General features: G+C 44.3%; 2 protein-coding genes across 4 annotated transcripts in view; both read right to left on the bottom strand.

Moving 5' to 3' along the window:
• RABGAP1 (RAB GTPase activating protein 1) overlaps positions 1-22,848 on the bottom strand; it is a 67,223-nt gene that overhangs the window by 11,263 nt on the left and 33,112 nt on the right. For all 3 annotated transcript variants that reach the window (XM_069873542.1, XM_069873543.1, XM_069873544.1), the window contains 6 exons: positions 7,261-7,374; positions 6,233-6,307; positions 4,172-4,297; positions 3,457-3,600; positions 1,883-1,924; positions 1,419-1,547 (listed from right to left, as the gene is read on the bottom strand). In XM_069873542.1, the coding sequence (XP_069729643.1) occupies positions 1,419-1,547; positions 1,883-1,924; positions 3,457-3,600; positions 4,172-4,297; positions 6,233-6,307; positions 7,261-7,374 (630 nt within the window). The remainder of the gene's footprint in view (positions 1-1,418; positions 1,548-1,882; positions 1,925-3,456; positions 3,601-4,171; positions 4,298-6,232; positions 6,308-7,260; positions 7,375-22,848) is intronic.
• On the bottom strand, positions 20,218-22,625 carry GPR21 (G protein-coupled receptor 21). The gene has a single exon (XM_069873160.1). It carries the CDS (start codon positions 22,623-22,625, stop codon positions 21,579-21,581), a length of 1,047 nt encoding a protein of 348 aa, XP_069729261.1. The 3' UTR covers positions 20,218-21,578.

The raw sequence follows: 22,848 nt of genomic DNA, 5'->3' as shown, positions 1-22,848 counted from the left end.
GAAATTGGGCTTAGTGAGCAACTGAAATCTAAAAAAAGCCCCACAATCAAGTGAAAACCCCTCCTCTGTTACCTCAGTAGTTCAAAATACAGGCGAGCTCACAGAGCGCTCGGAGTAAACACTATTCAAAAAATGGGGATTACTGAGATAAGTTCATTTATGGGACAGCATCTCTCCAGTCTGCAGCACATATTGGAATTGTTTCCTTTGGTTTTGTTCTGTTCAGCAAAAAGCTCCTATAAGGACAGGAGACGGCATTCTGCTGGGATAGGAGGTTTCTGTTTGGTGAGTCACAAGTCCAATCACTACCACTACTTCCCAGCCACTGCCTGTACGAAGTTAACCAGCAATTTGTGGGAGAAGCCAACAGTTGTGATGACCACAGTAGAAGACAGTCCAGATGAGCTTGCCCACATCAGAACACCCTCGCGGAAAGCAGCAGGTACTTAAAGACAACTCATGTTCAGCATCAGCTGCGCAGCACACCCCACCGGGTACCCGCCACAGCTCTGCTTCCAGACAGAGCCTGAGGGCTTGGGGTTTTGCTTCCAAGACCCCAAAGAAAAGCCAAGAAGGAAGCCAAGGCTGTAAAACCTCCCATGTGGGCTGCTCAAGGAAAATGATGTGTTCCCTCATTATTGAAAAACTTCAGCTAACTGTGGCGGCTCCAGACAACATCCAGCTCAGCCAGCACTTGAATTTCATATCAAGTAGATCAGAATGGCTTAACCTGTTCCTGTCAGCTACCCAGAGTACAAGTGAAATAGTCCTGAACAGGAAATGAACTTAAAATGCTTTTTAAAAAAGCAGCAGCTATCCCTCACCATAAAACCATGACAAACCAAAACCTCACACAGGGAACGCATAACCCTCGAGGTCATTGCCCTGGCTTGGCTTGTAAGAACTTCTAAATGCCACATCACATTCCTTCAACGCCCTAGAAGATCTGTAAATCTCTCCATGCATTTTTAATGAGCTCCCTATTGCAGTACCTAAACATCACAGGCACCCACAATTAAAAATAGCCATGTTCTGTCTGGAAGATGACATTCTGGTTCTGCATTATTTACTGTTTTAAACGAAAACTCCCCACTAGCTCTTGATGACAGATATTCCTGTCTGCAGCTACTGCCGCAGAAAGATCTCATCAAAAGGACTGCAGAGATGCCTGCAATTATTTTATATTAATGCCATTAGTCATTTAAGTCAGTTTTTTTAAGCAGTGTGATTTTGAGTACCACCGAATATAGCTTTCTGAAGGCCACCCTGTGAGTTCTCCAGGGCCCACATCATTCCAAGAACCCTGGGGTTTCACTGTAAAGCATCTGCAATCTATGAAGGAGTTGCAAAGTTACATATGGGGATGGAAATCGTATCTGTTCAAGATGTGCTTGCAGTGGCTGTCACCACGTCTTTACCTTCATATTACACGCCAATTCCATCAGCTTTTTTGCATTTTCTTCTGAACGGTATCTCTTGGGCAGCTGTACACGGAAGAATTTCAAAGCCCCTTCAAAGTCAGTTAGTAACAAGTCATCCTTGGTGGTCTAGAGACAAGGAAAGAAAAACCAGTCACTGCAAAGCAGAGTTCATACAACTACTGAATTCCCAGGGACTATAACACAACCACAGCTTTGTAAAGCTCCAAGAACACAACTACTTTTTAACTTTCTGCCAAAAGTGTTTGTTTCTATTTCTGCAGCCTTCTATTTCTGCTCCCCTAAAGCTCCGCGCTGTCCCGGACCCACCAGACAACAGCACAGCTAATGCAGGAAGTGGAGGGCTTTTAAAAGAAAAAGCACAGGACTTTTATAACAGGCTTCTTAATTTTTTATATCATGCATGATGATGCACAGAACACAATGTAATGTTGGATACTCACTTTTAACAATCCCAGTGCAACATTGAAGATAACACTTATCCTCTGGCAGGAAAAATAATGACAAAATAAATTTATTTCTCAGTATTTACCAGCCTGGATGTTTATATCTTTGGTGGGTTTTAGTGTTTCTCTAGTTTCCAAGAAAAGAAGAACAAGGATACAAGTCTGACCGATGCTACATTAAATCTACGGCCCGGAGAACAACTTTGCAAGCAAATCCAAAAGGATATTTACTGGGTAGCCATTACAGACAGCAAAACAATGTTTCAACATAGGTTTTACCATCTTTATTTTTTAATGACTAGTTGGCCACCTCAAGATCATTTCATTTTCATATGGCAACTTTGGAAAACACCAGATTTAAACCACAGCAAGAGATACGGCGACAGATTCTGTTAAGGTATCAGAAAATCGGGATAATTTGTGTAAGGAAAAAGAAAGTGACTCACAATAGGACAGAGTCACACTTCATCTATTTTGCCACTACCTGTTAGAAGAGTTTTATTTATACTGTCAGGTGAAACACAAGCAGTTCCTGGCGTCAGCAGTCGCATACACCTTAAGGGGTACACTTGATAATGCAGACACTTTGCTCACCTTATTTCAAGATTCTGTCTTTTTCCTACCAAATTATTCTTCCACTATTACTTTAAAATGATAAAACCCCCTTAAAACTTCACTCTGAACACATTAACTGTGTATGAACTGAAGATGTGTTTCTAAACAAATAGAAGTGATTTTCTCGTTCCATCTGCTGCTCTCTGTTCCTCTGGCACACAGACAAAGCGAGCAGACACATACACAGAAAGGGTAAAAACAGTGACCAGGAGATTTACAGATGCCAAAACCCTTCAGTAAAGGGAATGCAGACAAGCTGCCACTTCACAGCAACAATTGCAGATCCAGTGAAGAATGGATGCATGATGTTAACCAGCAAGTAAAAAAGGAAATCATTAAATAACTTGAGGATGCTTCAGTATGAAATGTGATTTCTTCACTTAGGTTAATAAGCTCTGACTCAAATGGCACTGCTTATCAGAGTAGTACAAATACACTGTTCTAGACACGATTGCATACAAAAATTTCAACGTAAAGAACATTGCTCTCTAAATACATGCTGTGAAGTATAAAGAGACTTCAAGTTCCAAGAGAAAGAGCCCCAAGCTTGTTAAATTAACAGCACGAGAGATAGCTGGGCAATTTGATATGCTACAGCCTCCATGCAATAATATTCTAGACAAAAGATAAGTTATCATTGCATATAACACATTTTAACAACAGAGGAACCCACATATTTGTAAATTAACTTCCATCTTGTGAGCACTGCGTACAGAACCTCACGGAGATCCAAGTGTTAGAAAAGGCAGGAGATGAAAATCTTTTATTGAGATAGAGACTCCTAATTTGTATCTTTAAAATGCTGAGAACTCTTTCATTGCAGAAACACGCTTTGACATAAAACTAATTACCATGTGCCCAGCTCTGACAGAACAGAGAGTAACAAGGACAGGAATCGAGCGAGTGAGAAGCTGTCAAAGCTGCTAGCAGCACGAGCCCCCGATTACAGCACGTACCTCACATAAGAGTAAGTCAATGATATGGAAGACCATGTAGAGAGGGAATTTTGCAGTGAACAGGGTGAGGAACCACTGGGAAGCATACATGTGCGCTTCAAGGCTAATATCCAGAAAGTGGTTATACAGATCAGGAATGTATTCCTAATAACAAAACAAACAGACACTGTAAGTTAATTTATACTGTAGTTGAAAATTGGAACTGTAGCCGAAATCCCAGAGTAAGAGAAGTGAGTGGAGGAGAGGGACAACCAGTGCCACAAGGCAGGCTTCTCCATCACCCTGTGCCTGACAAGGCAGCTGCCAACACGCTGCAGAACCTCCTAAGGACACTGAGGGCTCGTCTTGGTGTGGGTGCTCTGGACACTCCATCACAAGTCCAAGCTCCCAGCCCTCACCTTGGCAGGAAATCTGCCAGCAGCCGTGCTGACGCTGCGAGGCCTCTCTGCGGCGTGCCTGCAGCGCTCAGAACATCAGGCCACCCGAGAGCCACCGCAGGGGGTGGGACACGTCCTCCTGAACACCGACTGCACACTGCCAGCAGCAGCAGACTGGCCTTGAGCCAACATTCTCTATCCAACATGGATAGTCCTCACTCTCCATCCTTACCAAGAGGTCACAAATGCCACTCACGCCTAAGATAAACTGGTAGTTCTGACAAGGTGTCGAATCGCAGGCTCTGATCCACTCACTCGACCCACGGCTGAACACCCACCTGCATGAGGCGCTCCAGCTGATAGAACTTGCAGTGCAAATCTTCAAAGTTCTGTTTGAAAAGTTCCCTGAGTCCATAATCAAACATGATTTTGACCAGAACACTGAAAGCTTGCTCCTCAGGCATCTGTGAGAGAGGAGAGGGTATTTACCAGAGAGCATTTAACTCTTTCCTATCAGTTCCATTTACCCTTCCCTCCCTCCTCCTCCCTCTTACAGACAGCCCAGACTGTCACTGCTTTTGAATCTGACCCAAGCCAGTTTGAAAGTGAACAAGAACATTTACACACGAGATTAGGTGGAGTGTTGCAAGCTGCATTTCATTCTCATTCTGTGGAATAAACCACCTCTCAAGTGTCCAACTGAAAACAACTCTTTCAGACACAAGACCAAAGCAGCTTCTTGGTGTCTCTGTTCCAAATCAGGCCAGGGTCCAAATCCTACAGATCCTGAACAGCCCAACCCCTGGTCACAGAAGATGGTAAACAGGATCTCTCCCTTATCCTTAACAGTATAATTACCTTTTAAAATGACAGCATTACATTTGACGTTTATCTATTAGACAGTATGAATAAAAGAGATCAGTAACTGCTAACAAAAAGTTCCACACATGACAGCTCAGCACTGGTGCAGGAGAATTCAATATCCCTTTCCTGCCAAAAACTGAAGAAATGCTCATAGTGTTTAGACATTTTTCCCTGACATCAAAATTCAGTTTTCATATTTCCATAGCAAAGTCTGACTTCAGGTCAATCACTTGTTCCCGCGAAGGACAGAACATCCATCCCAAGTGTTCTGTTACTCATCTGCAGATGGAGCTTGTTAAATCTGAACACTGAGACATTCCAGCCTGGTTGTGAAGGACTCGCAGAAACTTAATTTTCTTTTCTGCCACATTTCTTTTTAATATTTATTTTCCCTATCAGCCACACTCCATAGGCTGACTTCAAATAGAATCAAACAAAAAAAACCCGATTTGAAATTTAGCCTTTTTAGATGCATACATTATTCACAGCCCTTGTTACAGAAAGAACTCTAGAATAACACACGGTTCATTATTGACAGCGAGTCTCTCTAATGCAATGGACATTAAAAAATATGGACATACAACAATGAAAAAGCTAAAAGAAAGCACATGTGTTTCAATAAAGTGTTTGGCTCCATCTGAGAGCACCGTCCTTCTTGATCTGATTCAGGGTAGCAATAAAGAATCAATCGCTCATCAAATATTTCAGATTACAAAGAACTACAAGGTTGTTATCATTAATCATTTGGCTTTTGATTCAAAAGAACGGAATTTACAATCTCCTCTGTGTCCTCCACTGACTTCAAAACACTATGAAAAATGCTCTACTGACGACCAGACTTCCTCTTCACTCAAAGCTGCAGAGAAGTCTTCACACTCCACTGTCTGTGGCAGCAACTATCACTGAAACGCAGCTGCGGAAAAGAAGTCTCAAAACACTCCTGGGCTGAGGAACTCTGCTCTCTTTCAACTGCCCATGGTCGCAGCAGGGACACTGATAAAAAGTAGGCGTAACTTTGAAAAAGGATGGTCTATAAATTTGTACAGATTTCTAATCCCCTCCTATTTCCCAAGCATGAGTGAATGCGAAACTTTTGCTTCTGATACACAGGAACCGCACATCATCTCAGCTTCTGAACAATTCCCTGTGCACAAGACATGGCAACTACCGTCTGGATTTCTGACTCCAACAGAAACATCTTCTACAAAGCTTAATCCTGACCTTGAAGCCCTTTAACACACGTTTACAGTGCTGTCTTACACACAATTCAATGCCTACTAGTGACCATGAGTACTAGCCTGCAGTTTCAAATGGAAGGGGACATGAAACAAACAGTGACATGAACGCTGACTGTAGGCAAGAATCACTATGAATGCCACAGAGAGCTTTAAATAATGAACTCTTCCCTGTCCAAAATCACATTATTATTGACCAGCATGTAAGCGGATACGTAGCCTGTGGCCCTACTAGTTCAGGTAAGTGGAGCAATATTTATTCTTACGCTTAAAAGAAATGGGGCAAACCCCACCACTTACATGTAGCAGCAGCACAGCAGCAAGAAACGACTGGCCCTGGCAGTAGCCAATCTCTTCATCGTAGACAGAGTAGGCCTGAAAAAGAATTGAGAGTTTACAGCATATCCGTCTCAAGCCACAAACACAAAGAAAACAAAACACTGCATTGAACACAGCTCCATAGATTTTTCAGGGGGTGCATTCCAGTAAAAGGACAATCAGTATGAAAACCAAATTGTGACACGGAATGGCAGTGGTTGGTTACGATGACGTCCCAAGATGGCTGCAGCCTACTACACCACTAATCTGAGTGCTTTTATCTCTACACAAGGGCTACAGGGACATTAGGAAGAGGGAGGAATGCTAGGAACACAGGAGAGGGTGCTGGAAACCTAAAAAAATCTCAGCTGAGATAGTTGAACACAACAATAAGCTGTCAATTTTTGCTGATTTCTTCCTTTTAACAAGCAACGTCCACGCACGCCTCTGACTTCACAGTATTTCTGGGAGGTACGCAGTTATATCCAGTTTTAAAGACAATCATACAAGACAACAGCTTATGGCTTACATCACACATAAAGGGCACACCCAACATCAGAACATTTCCTTTTCAAGAGACAACATCGGCATGATCTTCTACATGAGCAACTGTGCTAGCACAACCTGGACAATACTGACAGCGTAGGACCATGCTGCAGCCAAAGGAGAGCTGCTCTCCATCAGTATGGAATTAGCCCTTGTCCCCATCACAGCAGATCATCTGTCCAGCTTGATCCAGACTGGCACGTCTGGAATCACGTGCAGTTTCTGCACTGAACACCTCAGGGTTCAGGAATCCAGAAGGGCCGATTGCTTTAGGTCTCCCATCTGAACGGGCTATATCCAGGGAAACATCTACATGGGGAACCAGCCTGAGCCCAGTGCCAGAGTCTGTGACAATGGTACAGTTAACATAACACATACACATTCTGCTCAGGTAACAGAGTTACCTCTGCTAATGAGGCTAAATACAAGCTACCAAAAGCAGTCAAGAAGAGTTTAAGGAGTACCTTGCATATTTTGTACAGGGAGTCCTGGCCATCTCCCCCAGTGTCTTTAAAATAATCATGAGCAGGGAACGTTCGGTTGATGTCTCGGGTGATAGCGCTGTCTTGCGGAGACTCCTATCAGGAAAAAAAAAAAAAAGAAAAATGTAAATCACCCACATCAAAAGAATATAAACCACAATATGCCAGGGCTGAGAGCGAGGAGATTGGCACTGTGTTCTGTGTGCTGTTCTAAATTTAACAAAACAGAGTCTACTCAACCAGAACAGTCTGCCTGCAGGCTGGCAGCTCCAGATCGCAATCTCGACAGATCCAGTTACCTAAACACATCTGGGAACGGGCACAGAGTGGCAGAAAAAGCACACGCACACAAGTGTTCCAGGACAATGCAGTGCGGGCAGACAGCAGCCTTCCTTTGGAGACTTTGGAACGCGAACGCTGCCCAGTCACATTTCTTTTATCCCACAACAGCGGAGAGCAGCAGTCACTCGCCAGCAGCCGCCTGCTGCTATCCAAAATTCTGACCCTCAGTGTCAGAGGGAGAAACCACTTTGCAGCCCCTCCACGGAACAGGACAGTAGGGAAGTATAAAAGTGAGTCCTAAAACACAACATATCACAGCGAGCCGCCTGTACGAGCTGGGCATTTTATCAGGAGGAAGATGGAACTTGGTTCTCTGCAGTCTCTGAGGCAATCGGCTTCAGATGCCTCAGACATTTGGAAAGCTGAACAATAGCAAACAGCACACAACGAAGAAAACCAGTAAATGTGGACAATGGACTGAAAAGAACAGTTGGAAGAAACACCAAGCATCAAGTCCTAACACAAAAAGCAGTGAAAACTGGTAGAGATGAAAGAAATTTAACAAAGCACAACAATTAAATAGTGAACAGTAAAAGGGCCTTTTTCTCCCAACTTCTATGCAAGTGATTTAAACACCAAAAGATCTCCATGAAATCAGCAGGCAACACCAGCCTCAAGTAGCCCATCCTGCTCAGAATTGCCAGTATTGCTGAGGATGGCTGAGAAGGAATCCTAGTCCTACCTTGGAGACATCTCCTAAAAAAAAAAGGGTTTCCAGAACATGGAAGGAAGAGGTTTGTGTCAGGCACATTGTGAGAAACCATAAGCATGTGTGAACAATGTCCAGTGTAAGCTAACTTGCCCTCTACTACAGATTCACGTTCCAAAGGCGAAAACAAGCAGCTGCCATTCCCCATCAAGATTTCCTCAGCTCTCTGCCAATATGAGATGCGAGCAGGTGAGATGTTCTGATCCACCTCATTCGGTTCAGTTTGAAACTATTGCCAGTGAAGTCATTTAAGTCAGAGTTCACAACACAGGAAACAGAAAACCTACCCCTTCCATTAGCAAATGAAGTAGTTTGCATATTTAAGAAGCCAGTGGAAATAGTTCATACACACCATACATCCTCCCTTAATACAGAAAAGAACAATAATAAATATATATTCAATAAAACCACACCAAATAGTGACAGTAATGAAAAGAATACTAACCAGGCACACAGTAAATTGCAGTCAGAAGATTGGTCACAGTTCCAAAACTCTTTATCTTACAAGGAATATTTATGCAAATTGGAAGACCAAGCAGCTCCTTTCACGTGGATGGAAACGGGGCTGCTGAAAGAGGCTGTAAAGTCTCCCATCATCACAACTCAACACAGCAGGGCGATGAGCACCCTGGTCTGCTAAGACCAGCTAAGACCAGCAATTACCCGATGGCTGTAACCACTGCTATTACCCAAATGGCCAAAATAAAACAGAAACAGAAGCCGAAGCCCTCCGCCCGTCTGCAGGTATTTCTTTTTGCTTGCGATTGGTCCCTCTAGCTAAGAGTTGCTTTTCCTGAGCAGCTGATGAGAGAAGGAGCTCCTGAGAAACAGGAATCATCTGAAAAGATGCACAATAATCATTAAGCAACATTGCTAATGAAAGCATCGCAGGTTCCCTTGTCAGGTGGCTTCCCTAGCAAGGACTGAACACGCAAATACACTCATCTTCACCATGCAGCAGTGCCCAGGCACACACTGCACACATACAAGAGGCTCTGGGGCAGCAAAACAGAAGAGATTTTATTTAATAAAAACAAAAAACCACATTTTACTATACCCAAATAACCCATGTTTCTGTTAAAGAAATGGGAAAAAAGGGTAGAAGTAAAATAGACAGTGAAAAAGTACATGATATAGCTAGTGTGAAGATCATTAAATACAGCTTGTAGCTGACCTTTTTCTTCCCAAAACAATTTTGTGAACAAGAACAATATTACAACAGTGTACTCGGTATTCTCATCCGATTTTAATCCAAGGTTAATGGTCCTCTCTGTGGTTTAACAGAAGCATTTCATTAAGCAAGCACTGCACTGCTGTTAGAATAGAGCTATTGGATTGTTTGGGAAATTACATCAAAAATATTGTTTAGCATTTCAATTTGATAATAATTAAGATTCTGTCTCATTATGAGGAAGTCAGAAAAACAAAATCCAATGCAAAATAAATTTCATGTAATGATAAGCCTTTTAACTCAACAAAGTCAAGTGACCTAGTGGCTGTAAGCTTCACCTGGTTTTGCAAGCGGAGAGACTGCTCAGAAACAGGTCTGAGAACTTTGCAGCATGTGAGTACAGCCTCAGTGAACAACGTGCAGCTCCTTACAAGCTCACAAGAGTGAATTACAGAGCAGTCCCGTGCTCTGCAAGAGCACAGGCACCATTCTCTGCCAACAGCAACCTGCGGTACCGAAGGAGGGGGATCCCTCATCGTGCTGCTGCAATGGCCAAATAACCTGAAATCCACTTGCCTTTTAATCCACTTATTTAACAGCAGGGACCAAAGCACCTGCTTGGAAACTCTTAGGACAGGCTTCTCAAACAAATCGCTCGTTATGGCTAAAGGGAACTAATTAGTGGTCTCTCTCTGGCTTTGCATGACTCGTTCAGCACTTGACTCCACTGTTTCAGTACAACTCCTTAAGTAATCAGTAAGGCTAGTTCCTGCAGCTGAAACAGAGCTCGGGAAGAGAAAAATTAACGGAAATGATAAGGTTTAGAAAATGTTTTTCAAACCACGGCTTTGAAATCTCCCCATTAGTACAAACCGCTGCAATCCAAGCATTGTGTAACCTTTTCTTTACTCCTATTTTTATACCTTGCTGTGAGAATTGGCTCAATGGGCAATTTCTCATGCTTTCAGGGGACTGGGAACCAAAGGAAACCCTTCTGAACCCACACCCTTCACAAACTGGGACTGAAAAATAGAAAGCTAAGAATGACAGGAAGAAAAAGAAAGCAATAAAGAAAACAGAACGGAAAACAGCCATGAGAACTGAGGCAAGTATAGTGTAGATCAGAATTCTCACAACGGCTTACTGCTCCAAAGGAAAGCAGGGAAACGTAGATGCTCAAACTAAGAACGTTCCCTTTCTCCCCCTCTTTAATGCACTTCAAAATAATAGAGTATATATACTGAAACCCTCCTCTCCAGTGGTTTTAAAAAGTAATTATGTGAGTATTTATGGAAACCAGGATGCAGTCCAGCAAATAAAAGCTCATCTATCGTATCAGCCCATCTATAAAAGTAAATTGGTTCCCGGCTCCTGAACTGGACACACTTAAAATACATTTTCCTTCTATTTTCATTTCCTTCCAGGGACCATCCCAGGATCTGCGAACGGTATCATGCAGTTACAGCCTCCAACAATGTCTTCAGACCGAGATGGTGTTACTTGAGAAGCTTTTTCCATAGCTTAGGCCACAATTAAAGACATGGAAGAGATGGACCTCCTAGCATCTCCTCATAGGGCTGATCTACTTGCGGCTTCCAATAGCTCTGGTTTATTCCTCCTAATCCCCTACATAAGCTCAAGAGGATGAAGCAGCAGCAGTGAAAGATTGCTGAAGGGACAAGATCTGTGACAAAAAAAAAAAATAAATATGAGACCTCCAAAGAAGCAGAGGATGCTGCCTGCTGGAAACGGCTCACCACCCAAAGATCAACTCCTGTCTCACCAGGGTAGTGAGAAATCCAATGGGGGCATAAAGCAAAGGCTTGACCCAGACACAGGCTGACTTCTGAAACTACATAAAACCAGAAAAAAGGTGAGGTCCAAACTTTAGATTTCCCCCCTGCTCCCACTCCCAGAATGATTCAAAATATAGAAGTCTGTTCACTGGAGTGATCTGACACATCCACCACAAACCCCAAGCTCTGCCTGTTCCTCGCTCTTGCCACCACGGGATCGATTTTCCCATTGCATTTATTTCTTCAGAAGGTCCCAAAGATTTGGCAAGGATTCTGTCACACGGTCAGAGATCACGGCGAGAAGAGTCTAGAGACACAATCAATGAGAGGCATTCCACAGGCCTTGCCCAGGGTCGGAGCAGAACACGGTGTTGTCGCTGCGACGCATCTCTGTGCGACACAGACAAGCCATTCCAGAAAGCAACATGCTGGCTGATGGCTTTAGGCAGTTGCAACAAACAGAAGACACCAAAACTCTCCAAAATTTCCACAGGCAGCAACAGGGCTAATGTTACATGATAGGGATAAGTTATTTTGAGCAGATCTGTACATTTTAAGTACATCTGAAAGTATTTAAAGCTCTTCCAATAGCTATTTTAAATGTTGGCAGGATACAGCATCAGCGAGTCTTATTTTGCAGGTTGATGGCATTCCCAAGTTTAATTTTAATAAGGAATATTTACGCTGACTTTCACACCGAGCGCATTCCTGCATTTGTCTTGGGCCCAACCCTGTGAGCCAGTTTTGGAAAGAAGAACTACACCTGCTCCTGATACCACGAACCCACTTCCAAAGCAATGGACTCGCTGACTCCTCCCAAGGAACGCTCCCCATGGAATGCAAGTGTTACCTGGAGTGAGCCCTTCCCGGAAAAACTCACAAACGAAGAGTATTTGCAGAAAAGACCTGAATAATTTAGACAAATTGGGAATGGTCAGACAGCTGCAATTTGATACAATAGTGCATTGATACCACATACTTTCCATCCAAATAAGGCAATATAGTGCAATTCTAAAAATAAAAGTGAATCCCTTGTGATATCCAGCCCTTTCGCTGTGTTCGTTTCCTTTTAGGGCTCAAGTTTCCCACAGGAAAATTATGGAGAGGAGTTTGCCTACAGTGCCCTACATCATGTATGGATAAAGCATAAACACAAATGCATGCTGGAAGGTTTTCCTGCTCTCTGTGATTACGTACGAGCTGGACTATTCAGAGCAATCGAGATAAGAGGGAAAACCCCCACCCACTCCCAGCCGAACACATCGGTTACAGAGAAGTCATGCGAGACAAGAGGTGAAAACATGTGACATATCATTTATTTCTTAAATGTATTTATGATCCATTCAGACCTTTCAAATAAAGTGTACAAGTGCATTTCAGGATAAAAAACTACACTCTTCACACAGCTCTGTAGGACACTACATTTCATCAAGAAACTTGAAGCAAAAACTTCCTATGAAACCACCCATGCATCCTTTGGCTACGATATCATCACCGATCAACAAGTACTGCTATTCAATTCCGAGTTTCCCTTGAGAGAGAAGGAGCATCCTAAAATACGCCTCCCCTTCCAGAGACCTCTCTTTAAGGAGAGAAAATGAAATAAATTAGCTAGGCTTTTAGGCAGAACAGTAAGGCTACGTAGTACTGTTGATGCATGATCCATGTATTTGGAGAACAGGCAATCCCAGGCTATGTGAAATGCGCCAACAGCCCTTGAAATTTTCATAGTATCGAGATTACATCAATCCAGAACAAATGGCAGACAAAAATGTAACCAGGGGAACAATCACTGAGAAATGTGCAGTTTCTCCTAGGATGGCAAGTGCTGATAACACAGTCAGAAAAGTGTTTATAAAAGTCGCTAAGAACCACACTGACATTCTTAAAATTACATATTTTACAAAGCCCTAAGGTGTGTGTCTGTACAATCACTGCTGTGCTGAACCGCTTGTGTTAATACATATATACACACACGTATGTAAAATGCAGATATATGTATTTTAAAACAATTAAATGAACACCGCAGTGACTGTACACTCACACAGTACACAAATATATATGCACACCTACAGCAAAAAGGAAACAAGCCAAGAGATGAAAGACACGGCTGGGTATAGATCATCTCAAAGGGAATAATAACACACTTCTTCGAGTTTTCATAGCTTATAGCAAAATTACCTCTTGGAAATAACTATGCAAAGATTTAGAATCAGATATTTACATGCTTCCCATTTATCTAGTTCCATTTAATATTTAAAAATATGCAAGTATTATTTTAAACCAGTAACATTTGTCATTTTTGGCTCAACTGTAGTTTTTCTTATTATTAGTGTTGAAAAAATAAGCTACAGAAATGCCTTAAAATGACAGGGTCGAAGTGCCCCTTCTCCCCTGTATTTTAACAACAATTCTGAGTTGGCACAAGATATGTAGTTCTGCAGCCCCAGCACTGACTCTTCCTCAGCTGCGTCCCGCATTAAACCATCTGCGCCACCTCCCCTTCCCTGCAGGGCACAAACCAGTGCAACCCCAGGCAGCAACGAGGACACCGAGGAGCCCCGATACTCCCCATCGTGTCAGAATTAAACACAGCACTGGAGAGTCTGAAGGCTCAGACTGGCTCCTATTCACCTGTTTGCCTTCCTAACCTGCTTTGGCGGGTTGTTTTCCGTAGTTCTTCATCGCAGGGGTTTCCCATTCATACCTCTTTTAATACAAAGGTGCACAGAGTTCTTGCACACATACACACTCTTACGTATGATTTTGTCTGTTCTTGGCCTTTTCACTGACACAAGAAAAACTACCAGTTGTGCCGCTGCTCGTGACAGGAGTGGGACAGTCTCCCACACTAAACTCCTCCTCACGGCCCTGACAAACAACACATCTCCACAGGACACACCGAAATCATCCCACCGGCAGCTCCGGCTGCCCCAGGCACTGCGAAGGCGCAAGGAGGCAGGCGGGATGCAGGAAGCAGCGAGCATCCTTTACAGTAAGGTCGCTCCTCTGCATCTCGTTCAGCAAAGCAACCTAAAGCCCATGCAGGCAGAGCCTCCCATGCGAGCAGTTCAAATTGTAAACAGCGTGTGAAGGAAACAATTAAAAAAAGTACTAATACAATTCTGAAATCCCTGAAGAAAAGACATACCCATGTGGATTAAGAACAGTAAAAAAAGCTCATCATTAGCAACCGCAAACTCGTTTCCATCCTGTTGCATTCATTAGAGGAATACAAAATTGAATCAAGTGTTCACATGCTAGAAATACAACAGAAACCAGATCCCGAAGGTTACGCAGGGAGAAAATTCATCAGCATAGGAACTTGCAAATCACCGTGCTGTACAGCATTTCTAAAGACACGAGTCTGTGAAGACAATGTATGCGATTGCAAATCCTTTCAGACAGTCCAAAAGCGTGGCTGGAGGTAACACCGCTTCCTCGGAAAGGATTCACTGCACCATTTGTTTTAGTAGATTTTAATGACAACAATTTATTCTCAAGAAATACTGACCCCCTCAAAAACTGAGGCAATAGAAACACAGGTACCTTACAGCCCTCAGGGGTTTATTTCTTTGTACACCAAACATTGATTCTGTTGACGGCATCTACAGAAAATGTTTTAAAAAAATGTTTTTATGAAATACTTTCAATACTCAGTAATGCTAATATTTAAAAATACTTCACAGTGTGGTACTAATGTAACATCATAAAACGAGCAACTTGAGTTCGCTAAAGCTCCAAGCCTTACATTATATTAAAATAGTCCGAAGATCTCACACATACACACAAATCACAAGCACTATAAATACGCCTCAGCCACTTCAGTGCAAAGTCTGGTTTTGCTCCCCCTGACAAATCCCTCTATATTCCTGCCAAGCATATTAAAACGTCATCCTTTACTAATCTAATTACCGATTTGCAAGGATTCATTTACAGCTGAAATCCCAGAAGAACCTCTTTTCAATTTGCCATAAAAGCACTGACTTGGTTTATTGAGCGCTTGGTCGCTTCTATCCCAGGATCTCCGTAACGGTTAACAACGACTCGCATTTGCGCAGCAAGAGTTGAGTTCATCTTTGCAAGGAGTTACTTCAATTTATTTAGCTTTTTAATTAAAGGTTCTCCAGTAATGACCATCAGAGAGAAGCCAAAGCTTTGAATTACAGAACTGCTATTCTCACCCTAGAAATTCATAAAAAGCAAGAAGTCAGACCCACGGGTTCAGGCTCCCTTCCCTCTCCCTCGCCACCCACAGGCGCTCCCAATGCTGGATCCCAGGCCCAGGTGCAGCACTCCTGGAGCAAATGTGAACTTCAGAACACATCTGTCTGTCTAAACCCTGACTCTAAATAGAGCCTAATGCACTCTGCATCCGCCCAGCATTTCAAAAAACCTCTTAGCAAACCAAGGTACCGGTTATCAGCCTGGGGAACGGAACAGTCCTGCAGCAACTGGGCCTCCCGGTCTCTCCCAGAGCAGAGCCCGCATCTCCTGTGCTCAGCTCAGCAATCATCCCCACATCTTCAGGCCAAAACAATGACTTAAGCAACTTGTTTCTCAGTTTATGTAACAACAAATTCACCAGGCAGAGCATCAGTTTGACTGGGCAGACTGCTGAAGTACACCGGGGCGCTGCATGAACAAAACCCCTGAAAGCTGAGCGGACCAGAGAGCACCAGAGCATTTCCCCGCTGCTAGAACAGGTCAGTCGACCCGTCTTTTAAAAAGTGTATTACCCAAATGAAATTCTCCATGCTTGTGACACAACTGCAGCTTACACCCAGCTCATTCCTTTGTTTCGACTGGACACAACTTTGGAGTTTCTTGCTCCGAACACAACCGCTTCCAGTTTTACACACAAAATCTGAAATCTTAGAGATGCCAAAGCGACTCACGCATCTGATACCCTGACCCAGGACCACCGCCACATACAAACAGCACTATTCAGAATATAAAGAGTAAGAAATATAAAAAAGCCCTATGTTATCCATGCTCTCCAGAGCTCTGAATTTCAGCCGTAGGAGTGGAAAGAGAAGCACTGAGAACAGTCAGACAGAAAGAGGCAGGCTCGGACAGCCCGCAAGCAGCACAGCTTCACCCAGAGAACTAACAGACACAGCTTGGGCACTTCTCCTCCGCTGCTACGCCCCGGTCTCTCCCCTCCTGGAAGCCTCAACAGGACAAACCCAGCATCAACCAAGCGTCCACTCCTTTAGGTTGTGTGAGGAAGACAGTCACTCTTCCTTCAGTTCTGTACAGAAGCCACAGAAGCCTTTCCTCCTCTTGGATCTTAGCAGAGCATCGATCACAAACATACACTTCGCCAACTTTGGGTAGCATTGGAAGTGAGGTAAAATCCAAGTTTATCTTGAATGCCACCACAGATAGGATGTGGTGTTGTATTCTTCAAGGTCATAGAAGGGAAGAAAGAAGTTTCTAAACTAAACAAGAAGATAAGGCCGAGGTTAGGCGAAAGTTTTAGCAGGTGCTTCAACTACCCAGAACCAAAACTGTGTTAAAATAACAAAGGCCCTCCAAAACATCCACCTCCGCTTATTAAATTACCTACAGTAAATGGAAAAAATGTAAATGGGCCTTTTGTTTGCAATCTCTACAGGGAGGCTCCTGAGCTCAGATATTAATTCCTAAGAAATACATTTTTTTAAGAACCAACCTGAATTAGAAGTAGAAGTTCTGTCAACTTCAAGCCCTGATGTGGAGTGAGATCAGACTGAAATGTTTCAGATTTCGTGACTCAGGAAGGCTCAGTACATCTGGTAGCACAGAATCAAAGAACAGTTTGGCTTGGAAGGGACCCTAAAGAACCTGCCCTGCCATGGCAGGAGGGTGGGTGGGGGTCACCAGAGTGGTTAGTTGTGAAACAATAAGCACTGAAAAACCTGCTATGAGATTCGTATACCAAGTATTCCATCCCACATCACAGACAGGCCCCAGAAGTGTCTTTTTCAGAACAGACAAACTAGGAAATCTAGGATTTCTTACAGGTACAACCTTCATATGATTGTGGGAAAGAAAGGAACAATGCTAGAGATGCATCGTGAGACTGAAATTTGTAAGTTGTCGTTGGAGTCGGCTGTATCGCACAGCCTCACACTACGCTTGCGATTCCCAGCGCCTCCATACTCTGTCCCATTTCCTTCTTGTCAAAGATCTGCAACAAATATTCCAGATTGCCCCTTGGCACTCTGACATGGAGCCATGTCAGAATTCCAACCAGTAGAAACAAATTTCTGTGTGCTAAGAAGCTCACAAACAAGTACAAAACCCTAACAGCAAATAAAGAGTGAATAAAATAGGGACATTTAATTAAAAAACTCTACCAGTAGATAACAGCAAAACATACGTTTCACACAAGAGAGATCTGCTGAGTTAAAAACACTGACACTTGACTGGGAGATCACAAAAAAGAATATTTCACAGTTTTTTTCCCCAGTCTATTTTGGAATATGACAATATCATCACAACCAAAATTTACAGTAAACTTTGTTTAAAAACATCAAGAGTTCTCGATGAAGCGAATTATGGCCTGCTGAGAAGCAGCGCACGCAGAAACCCTTCCCTAGTAATCAAAACACACCACTGAGTCGCATCCTGCAAAGTGAGCCTCCTAGCAGCTTAATCGAAAAGTGAGGCAGATAACCGTAATAAAAAAATAAATTTGTAGTCTGAGATAGAACTTCAAAATTAGTTCATTTAATCACATCACAATAGAGTTTTTATGAGTTTTTATGAAGATGTAATTTGATTTCTCTCTTCTCCTCAGCATGGCATGTATCTGTGCGATGCTCCTGGTACCAATTTCTAAAGCACCAGACACAGGCGGATGCAAATCCAGCCAGGGAAGGATTAGTTTCATGCGTACAATAATGAAAGTGATCCGACTGGAGAGCGCGCTGCCTAACGATCATAGCCCAGACCGCGATGGACGGGACTGCCGTGCCTCCTGTTAACTCCACGACAAAGGATGCTCAATGGACCTCTGAGCAAACAGGGTCACGCATTTCAAAATCATTTCTTCTGCAGTTGGCACAGTGAAGGAGATTCACCCCCGTGTAATTACACTGAAGACAACAGACTCCAGTGTCATGAATATTTAAAACATCTAGTCACAGACAAACCCAGACCGACATTAAATTAACTTAGAGAAAACAAAGTCATTTAAATTAAAAAAAACCCCAAACAATAAATTAACACAGACAAAAATAGAAATATTTGACACTAAAATTAAGCTACCAAGGCAACAGCAAAAACACTGGATGAAACTTGAACTTGCTGCAACTCCTTCCTGTCCCCACCTCTTGGAGAATTACTTTCAGACTCTGATTTTCACCTCTCTCAGAAATCAGCCGAGCTGATGAAGACTCTGAGATGGGCGAGGCAATGGAACAAGAGCCCGTGAGGAATGTTATAACTGAACCTGAGCTGCAAAGCAACAACAGCTGCGCACACGTACATGCATCTGCAACAACCACCACCACGCTGTAAGGACAATTCTAGGCTTAGAGCAGAAGCAGCAACTGCTCCAGCTCCAGTTAAAGCTCTATCCCATGCTTCAGACCCTTCATCACTTTTTAAAATTCTCCATATTCTCAAAACCCAGCACACAACACTGCTATTTAAACTCTCTATTCAAGCCATCAAAAAAAAAAAAAAAGCAACAATCTTCACCCTCCAGCTTCCACCTAAACCTGAATTTGCCAATTTCCAGCAGATTCTTTTCTCTTATTGAATTTAATAAAATGCTATTTGAATAATAGATTGGATCACTTCAAGGCCTTGGAAATGTTAGATAAGGTGAAGATTCAGAGCAAAGCTATTAGGAGTTCACCTGAGAGGCTGTTCCAAGAATACCATACATGATATTAGTGACTAAAGCCCTGGAATTGTTCCCTGAAGCCCACCTCTGCTGTAATACCTACAGAACGCTGGAGAACAATTAGCCAGCTGATGGGCTGTGAGCTTATTATGCTGCATATAAATGACTCAGTACACCCTTACCCCTGCTCTCCCACGGCCGTCTGCGCCTACAACCAGATTTCAGACGGCAGGAGCTGTGCAGGAAGAATCACCTCTGGCAGGTTGGTGCACGGAGCACAGCACCAGCCCCGGCTCCACGCAACGTCTCGTCACTCAGCAGAAGAAGAAATGTTGTCCTGAAGGCATCAGGGCTTAGACAACTTTAAAATTTCAGATGAACTAAGGAGGAAGTTTATCTCAAGGGGTTTGGACTAGGCATGAAATACGCTGAAAGCAGACCGTGATAGGACTTAACGTTCTTTGCAACAGGGCTCTCGACCCAAACCAGGCAGCAGTAGAGAGGGTTCTGCACTGTCCTCCCCAGGAACCGGTACACGCACACAAGCGCAAGGGGAACTCGTGTCTCTCCGCAACGCGTGCTGACACGTACAAGCCACGCCAGGAGCGCTTTATCCTGCCACGCTCCCTTCCCTCACCAAACCACACTGGAGGAAACATGGATGGGCAGCAGCAATCGCTGCACGTGCAGACACAGGGCAGAGACAGCTCGTTACGTTCCAGGGCAAAGCACAGAAGATGAGAGGATGGGGTCCCAGCAGAGCAGCGAGGAGGCATGTGCGTGCTCGTGGGAGGGACAGGGTAGAGGTACTAGAGAGAGAACGACCTTGATCCATAACAACAGTAGACCTGAAACCACTTAACACAAATACAGTCTTCCCTTTGGCCGAGAGAATTACTCCAATTCTAAAATATCAAATGACTTTTCCCTACTGTTTTTCATTCCTGCTCTGACTAACAGCACACACCAGATCTGAGACACGAGCCCACGGAATCCCCCAGGCTCCCAGCACCGCCTGGAAGCACAGAGAAGGAAACAAACTGGTCACAGCGTGCAACCTCCTCTCAGACCAGTGTGGCATGGGACAGCCCTCAACAGGGACAGGGTGAGAAAGGACTATGCAGACTATAATCCATTATTACATGGTTCCAATACATTTTCTAATATTGCCATCAGTGAAAAGCCAAGAATATTCTTTCGCAGAGCTGATCGATCAGCATTACGGTACTCAAAAATATTTTATCTGAGCTATCTTGAAAAAGCTGTGGTCAATGGGATTTTGTTACTCAGCTATTGACTTTAACCAGTTAGATACGTGTTTGCCAACAGGATTTAGCCCCTGCTATATTCGAACCTTCTTTAATCCCACAAAGGCTAAAGAAAAATGCCTCTCATTTAGCTCTGTGCACTTAGGAATAACTCAAATACTACAGTTACATTTACAGCATAGTTCCCTTAGCTGTTTAGAAGACAATTGTTTTCTTTCCTTTCCCCTTAAGTTCCAGTATGTAAAATATCAGAAGAATTTAGATTAAAAAAAAAAAGGGGACATGTTATTTTTAAAGTGGTTCTTGAGAAAATTTCCACATACAAACCCATGGCATTTCTCCACTGTTTTGAGAATAATTTTCAACTGCTGGCACCATTCTCGAGCGGCTGCCGCAACTCTGCTATCATAAAGCTACATCTATTTTTTTTTTCCTTAGCTTATCAAAACACATTTTGTTTAACTGCTAGATTCGGTCTGATCCAAGTTTTAATTCTTACTTCATGACAAACAGGAAAATGCAGATGCCGTACATGCATCCTACCAGGGAAATGGGGCGCGGAAGCCAGCTCGGCCCTCCCAAGCATACGACCGTTCAGATCACATCGCTGCACTCATGGCTCAGTTACACTTTAAGTTCACACTACAGCGTTTGTGCCGTTCACTACTGCTCTAGAGGTCCTGTCTAGGTAGCAATGAAAAACAAATTGTTTGGCCCCTTCTGCTATGATGCTGGAACATTGTGTTAATATACTTTGGCATACATTAAAAAATCCCTGTAATATACCATATACAGTGACATTTCCACTTCAGATCTATCATTTACATGTGAAGCACGAAGCTCGAGAGAACCTAGTAAAGCTGTAAGAAAGACTACATCTTGCCGAAGCTCTCAGACACCCACTCCATTCAGTCACACCAGCTGGAGAGGTAAGTGTCAAGATACAGCTTTATTCTTAAAAATGAACATGGAGGTGAAACTCCGCAGCCTCCTCCACAGCAGTGTTGTTTTTTTTTTTAAAGTGAAATCACAATGATATGTGCTCCTGATTCCTCCATGTCAGCAGCATTTCTCGGAAACCTTTTTGCAAATCTGGACATCTTAAAAACATATTTAACTTATTTTGCAATTTACAGAATGGTCCCTGCACTTCCCAGTCCAGCCGACAGGCGTCTTAGACATGACATCCATTGGAAGATCTTTTGCTCCTAGAGGTAGAGGAGTCCTTAGCTACCCTCTGTCTCGCGCAGGAGGCACAAATAGCCCCCGAGAGACGCTTAAGCCCCTTCTGAAAGACACTGTTGGAGAGACTGTAAATGACACAGTTGCAGAAACTGTTGCTAATGGCAAGCCAAGTGGTCAAGAAGGACGCAACGCGGTTACTGTAGACATTGGAGCTCTCCAGCAGAAAATAGATGATGTAGGGCAACCAGAGGATGTAGAAGACGCTGGTAATGCGGAAAAGAACCATGGCGTAGCGCTTGTCCGGGCAAGGCTGCGCCTCCCCAGCCTCCCCGTCCTGAGAGCTGAAGCGCACCCGCCTCTCGTTGATCTCCTTGGTGTGCTGCTGGCAGATGCGGAAGATGTTGAAGTAAGTGAAGCAGACGATGAACGCGGCCGGGGCGTAGAGCATCACCACGATGAAGAGGGTGAAATAGGGATCGGTGTCCCAGGAGCCGGCACACCACTGAAACACGTCCCCGTGATATCCAGGCTTTCCCCAGCGGAAGGAGGGCAAGAAGACCAGGCAGGAGTAGAGCCAAATCATCAGGATGCAGACCCGAAGCCTCCACGGGGTGACCAGCGCGTTGTAGGTCAGCGGCTTGGTGATGGCGATGTATCTGTCGATACTGATGCACGCCAAGGAGGCCATGGAGACGCTCTTCAGCACCGACACCACGTAACCGAAGATCTGGCAAACCAAGGACTCGCTCAAAACAATCGGATAGTGCAGCAGAGACAAAGAAGGCACCAGGCAGCTCACGCCCACCAGGAGGTCAGCGTACGCCATGGTCTGGATGAAGTAGCTGGTGGTGTGGTGGTTCAGCAGAGGCGCGCAGTGAAAGACAAAGATGACGATAACGTTGCCCGAAATAATCAGCACCATGAGGAACACGATGACGACCACCTCCAGCAGGCAGAAATCCACGGTCTCCAGGTAGCCGAGGGCCAGGAGGCAGAAGGGCCGGCCGCTCTGGTTGCCGAGCGAGGACGAGTTCATCTTGCTGCCCCGGGCTCAGGCCCCCGCCCGCCGCCCCGCGCCGCCCCGCGCCCCCCCCGGCCCCGCGGCCGAACCCCCGCGGCCGGGACCGGCCCCGCCGCCCATCGCGGCCGCCGAGCCGCGCCGAGCCGAGCCGGGAGCGGCGGCCGCGGGGAGACAGCCCCGAGCCGCCCCGGCCCCGCCCCGCCCCGCCCCGCCCGGGCCGCCCCGCAGCCCCCACCTG

This window comes from Phaenicophaeus curvirostris, chromosome 20 (assembly GCF_032191515.1).
Source record: "Phaenicophaeus curvirostris isolate KB17595 chromosome 20, BPBGC_Pcur_1.0, whole genome shotgun sequence".
NCBI lineage: Eukaryota > Metazoa > Chordata > Aves > Cuculiformes > Cuculidae > Phaenicophaeus > Phaenicophaeus curvirostris.
Note: the sequence above shows the minus strand (reverse complement) of the source record. Positions and strands in the feature narration are given on the sequence as shown.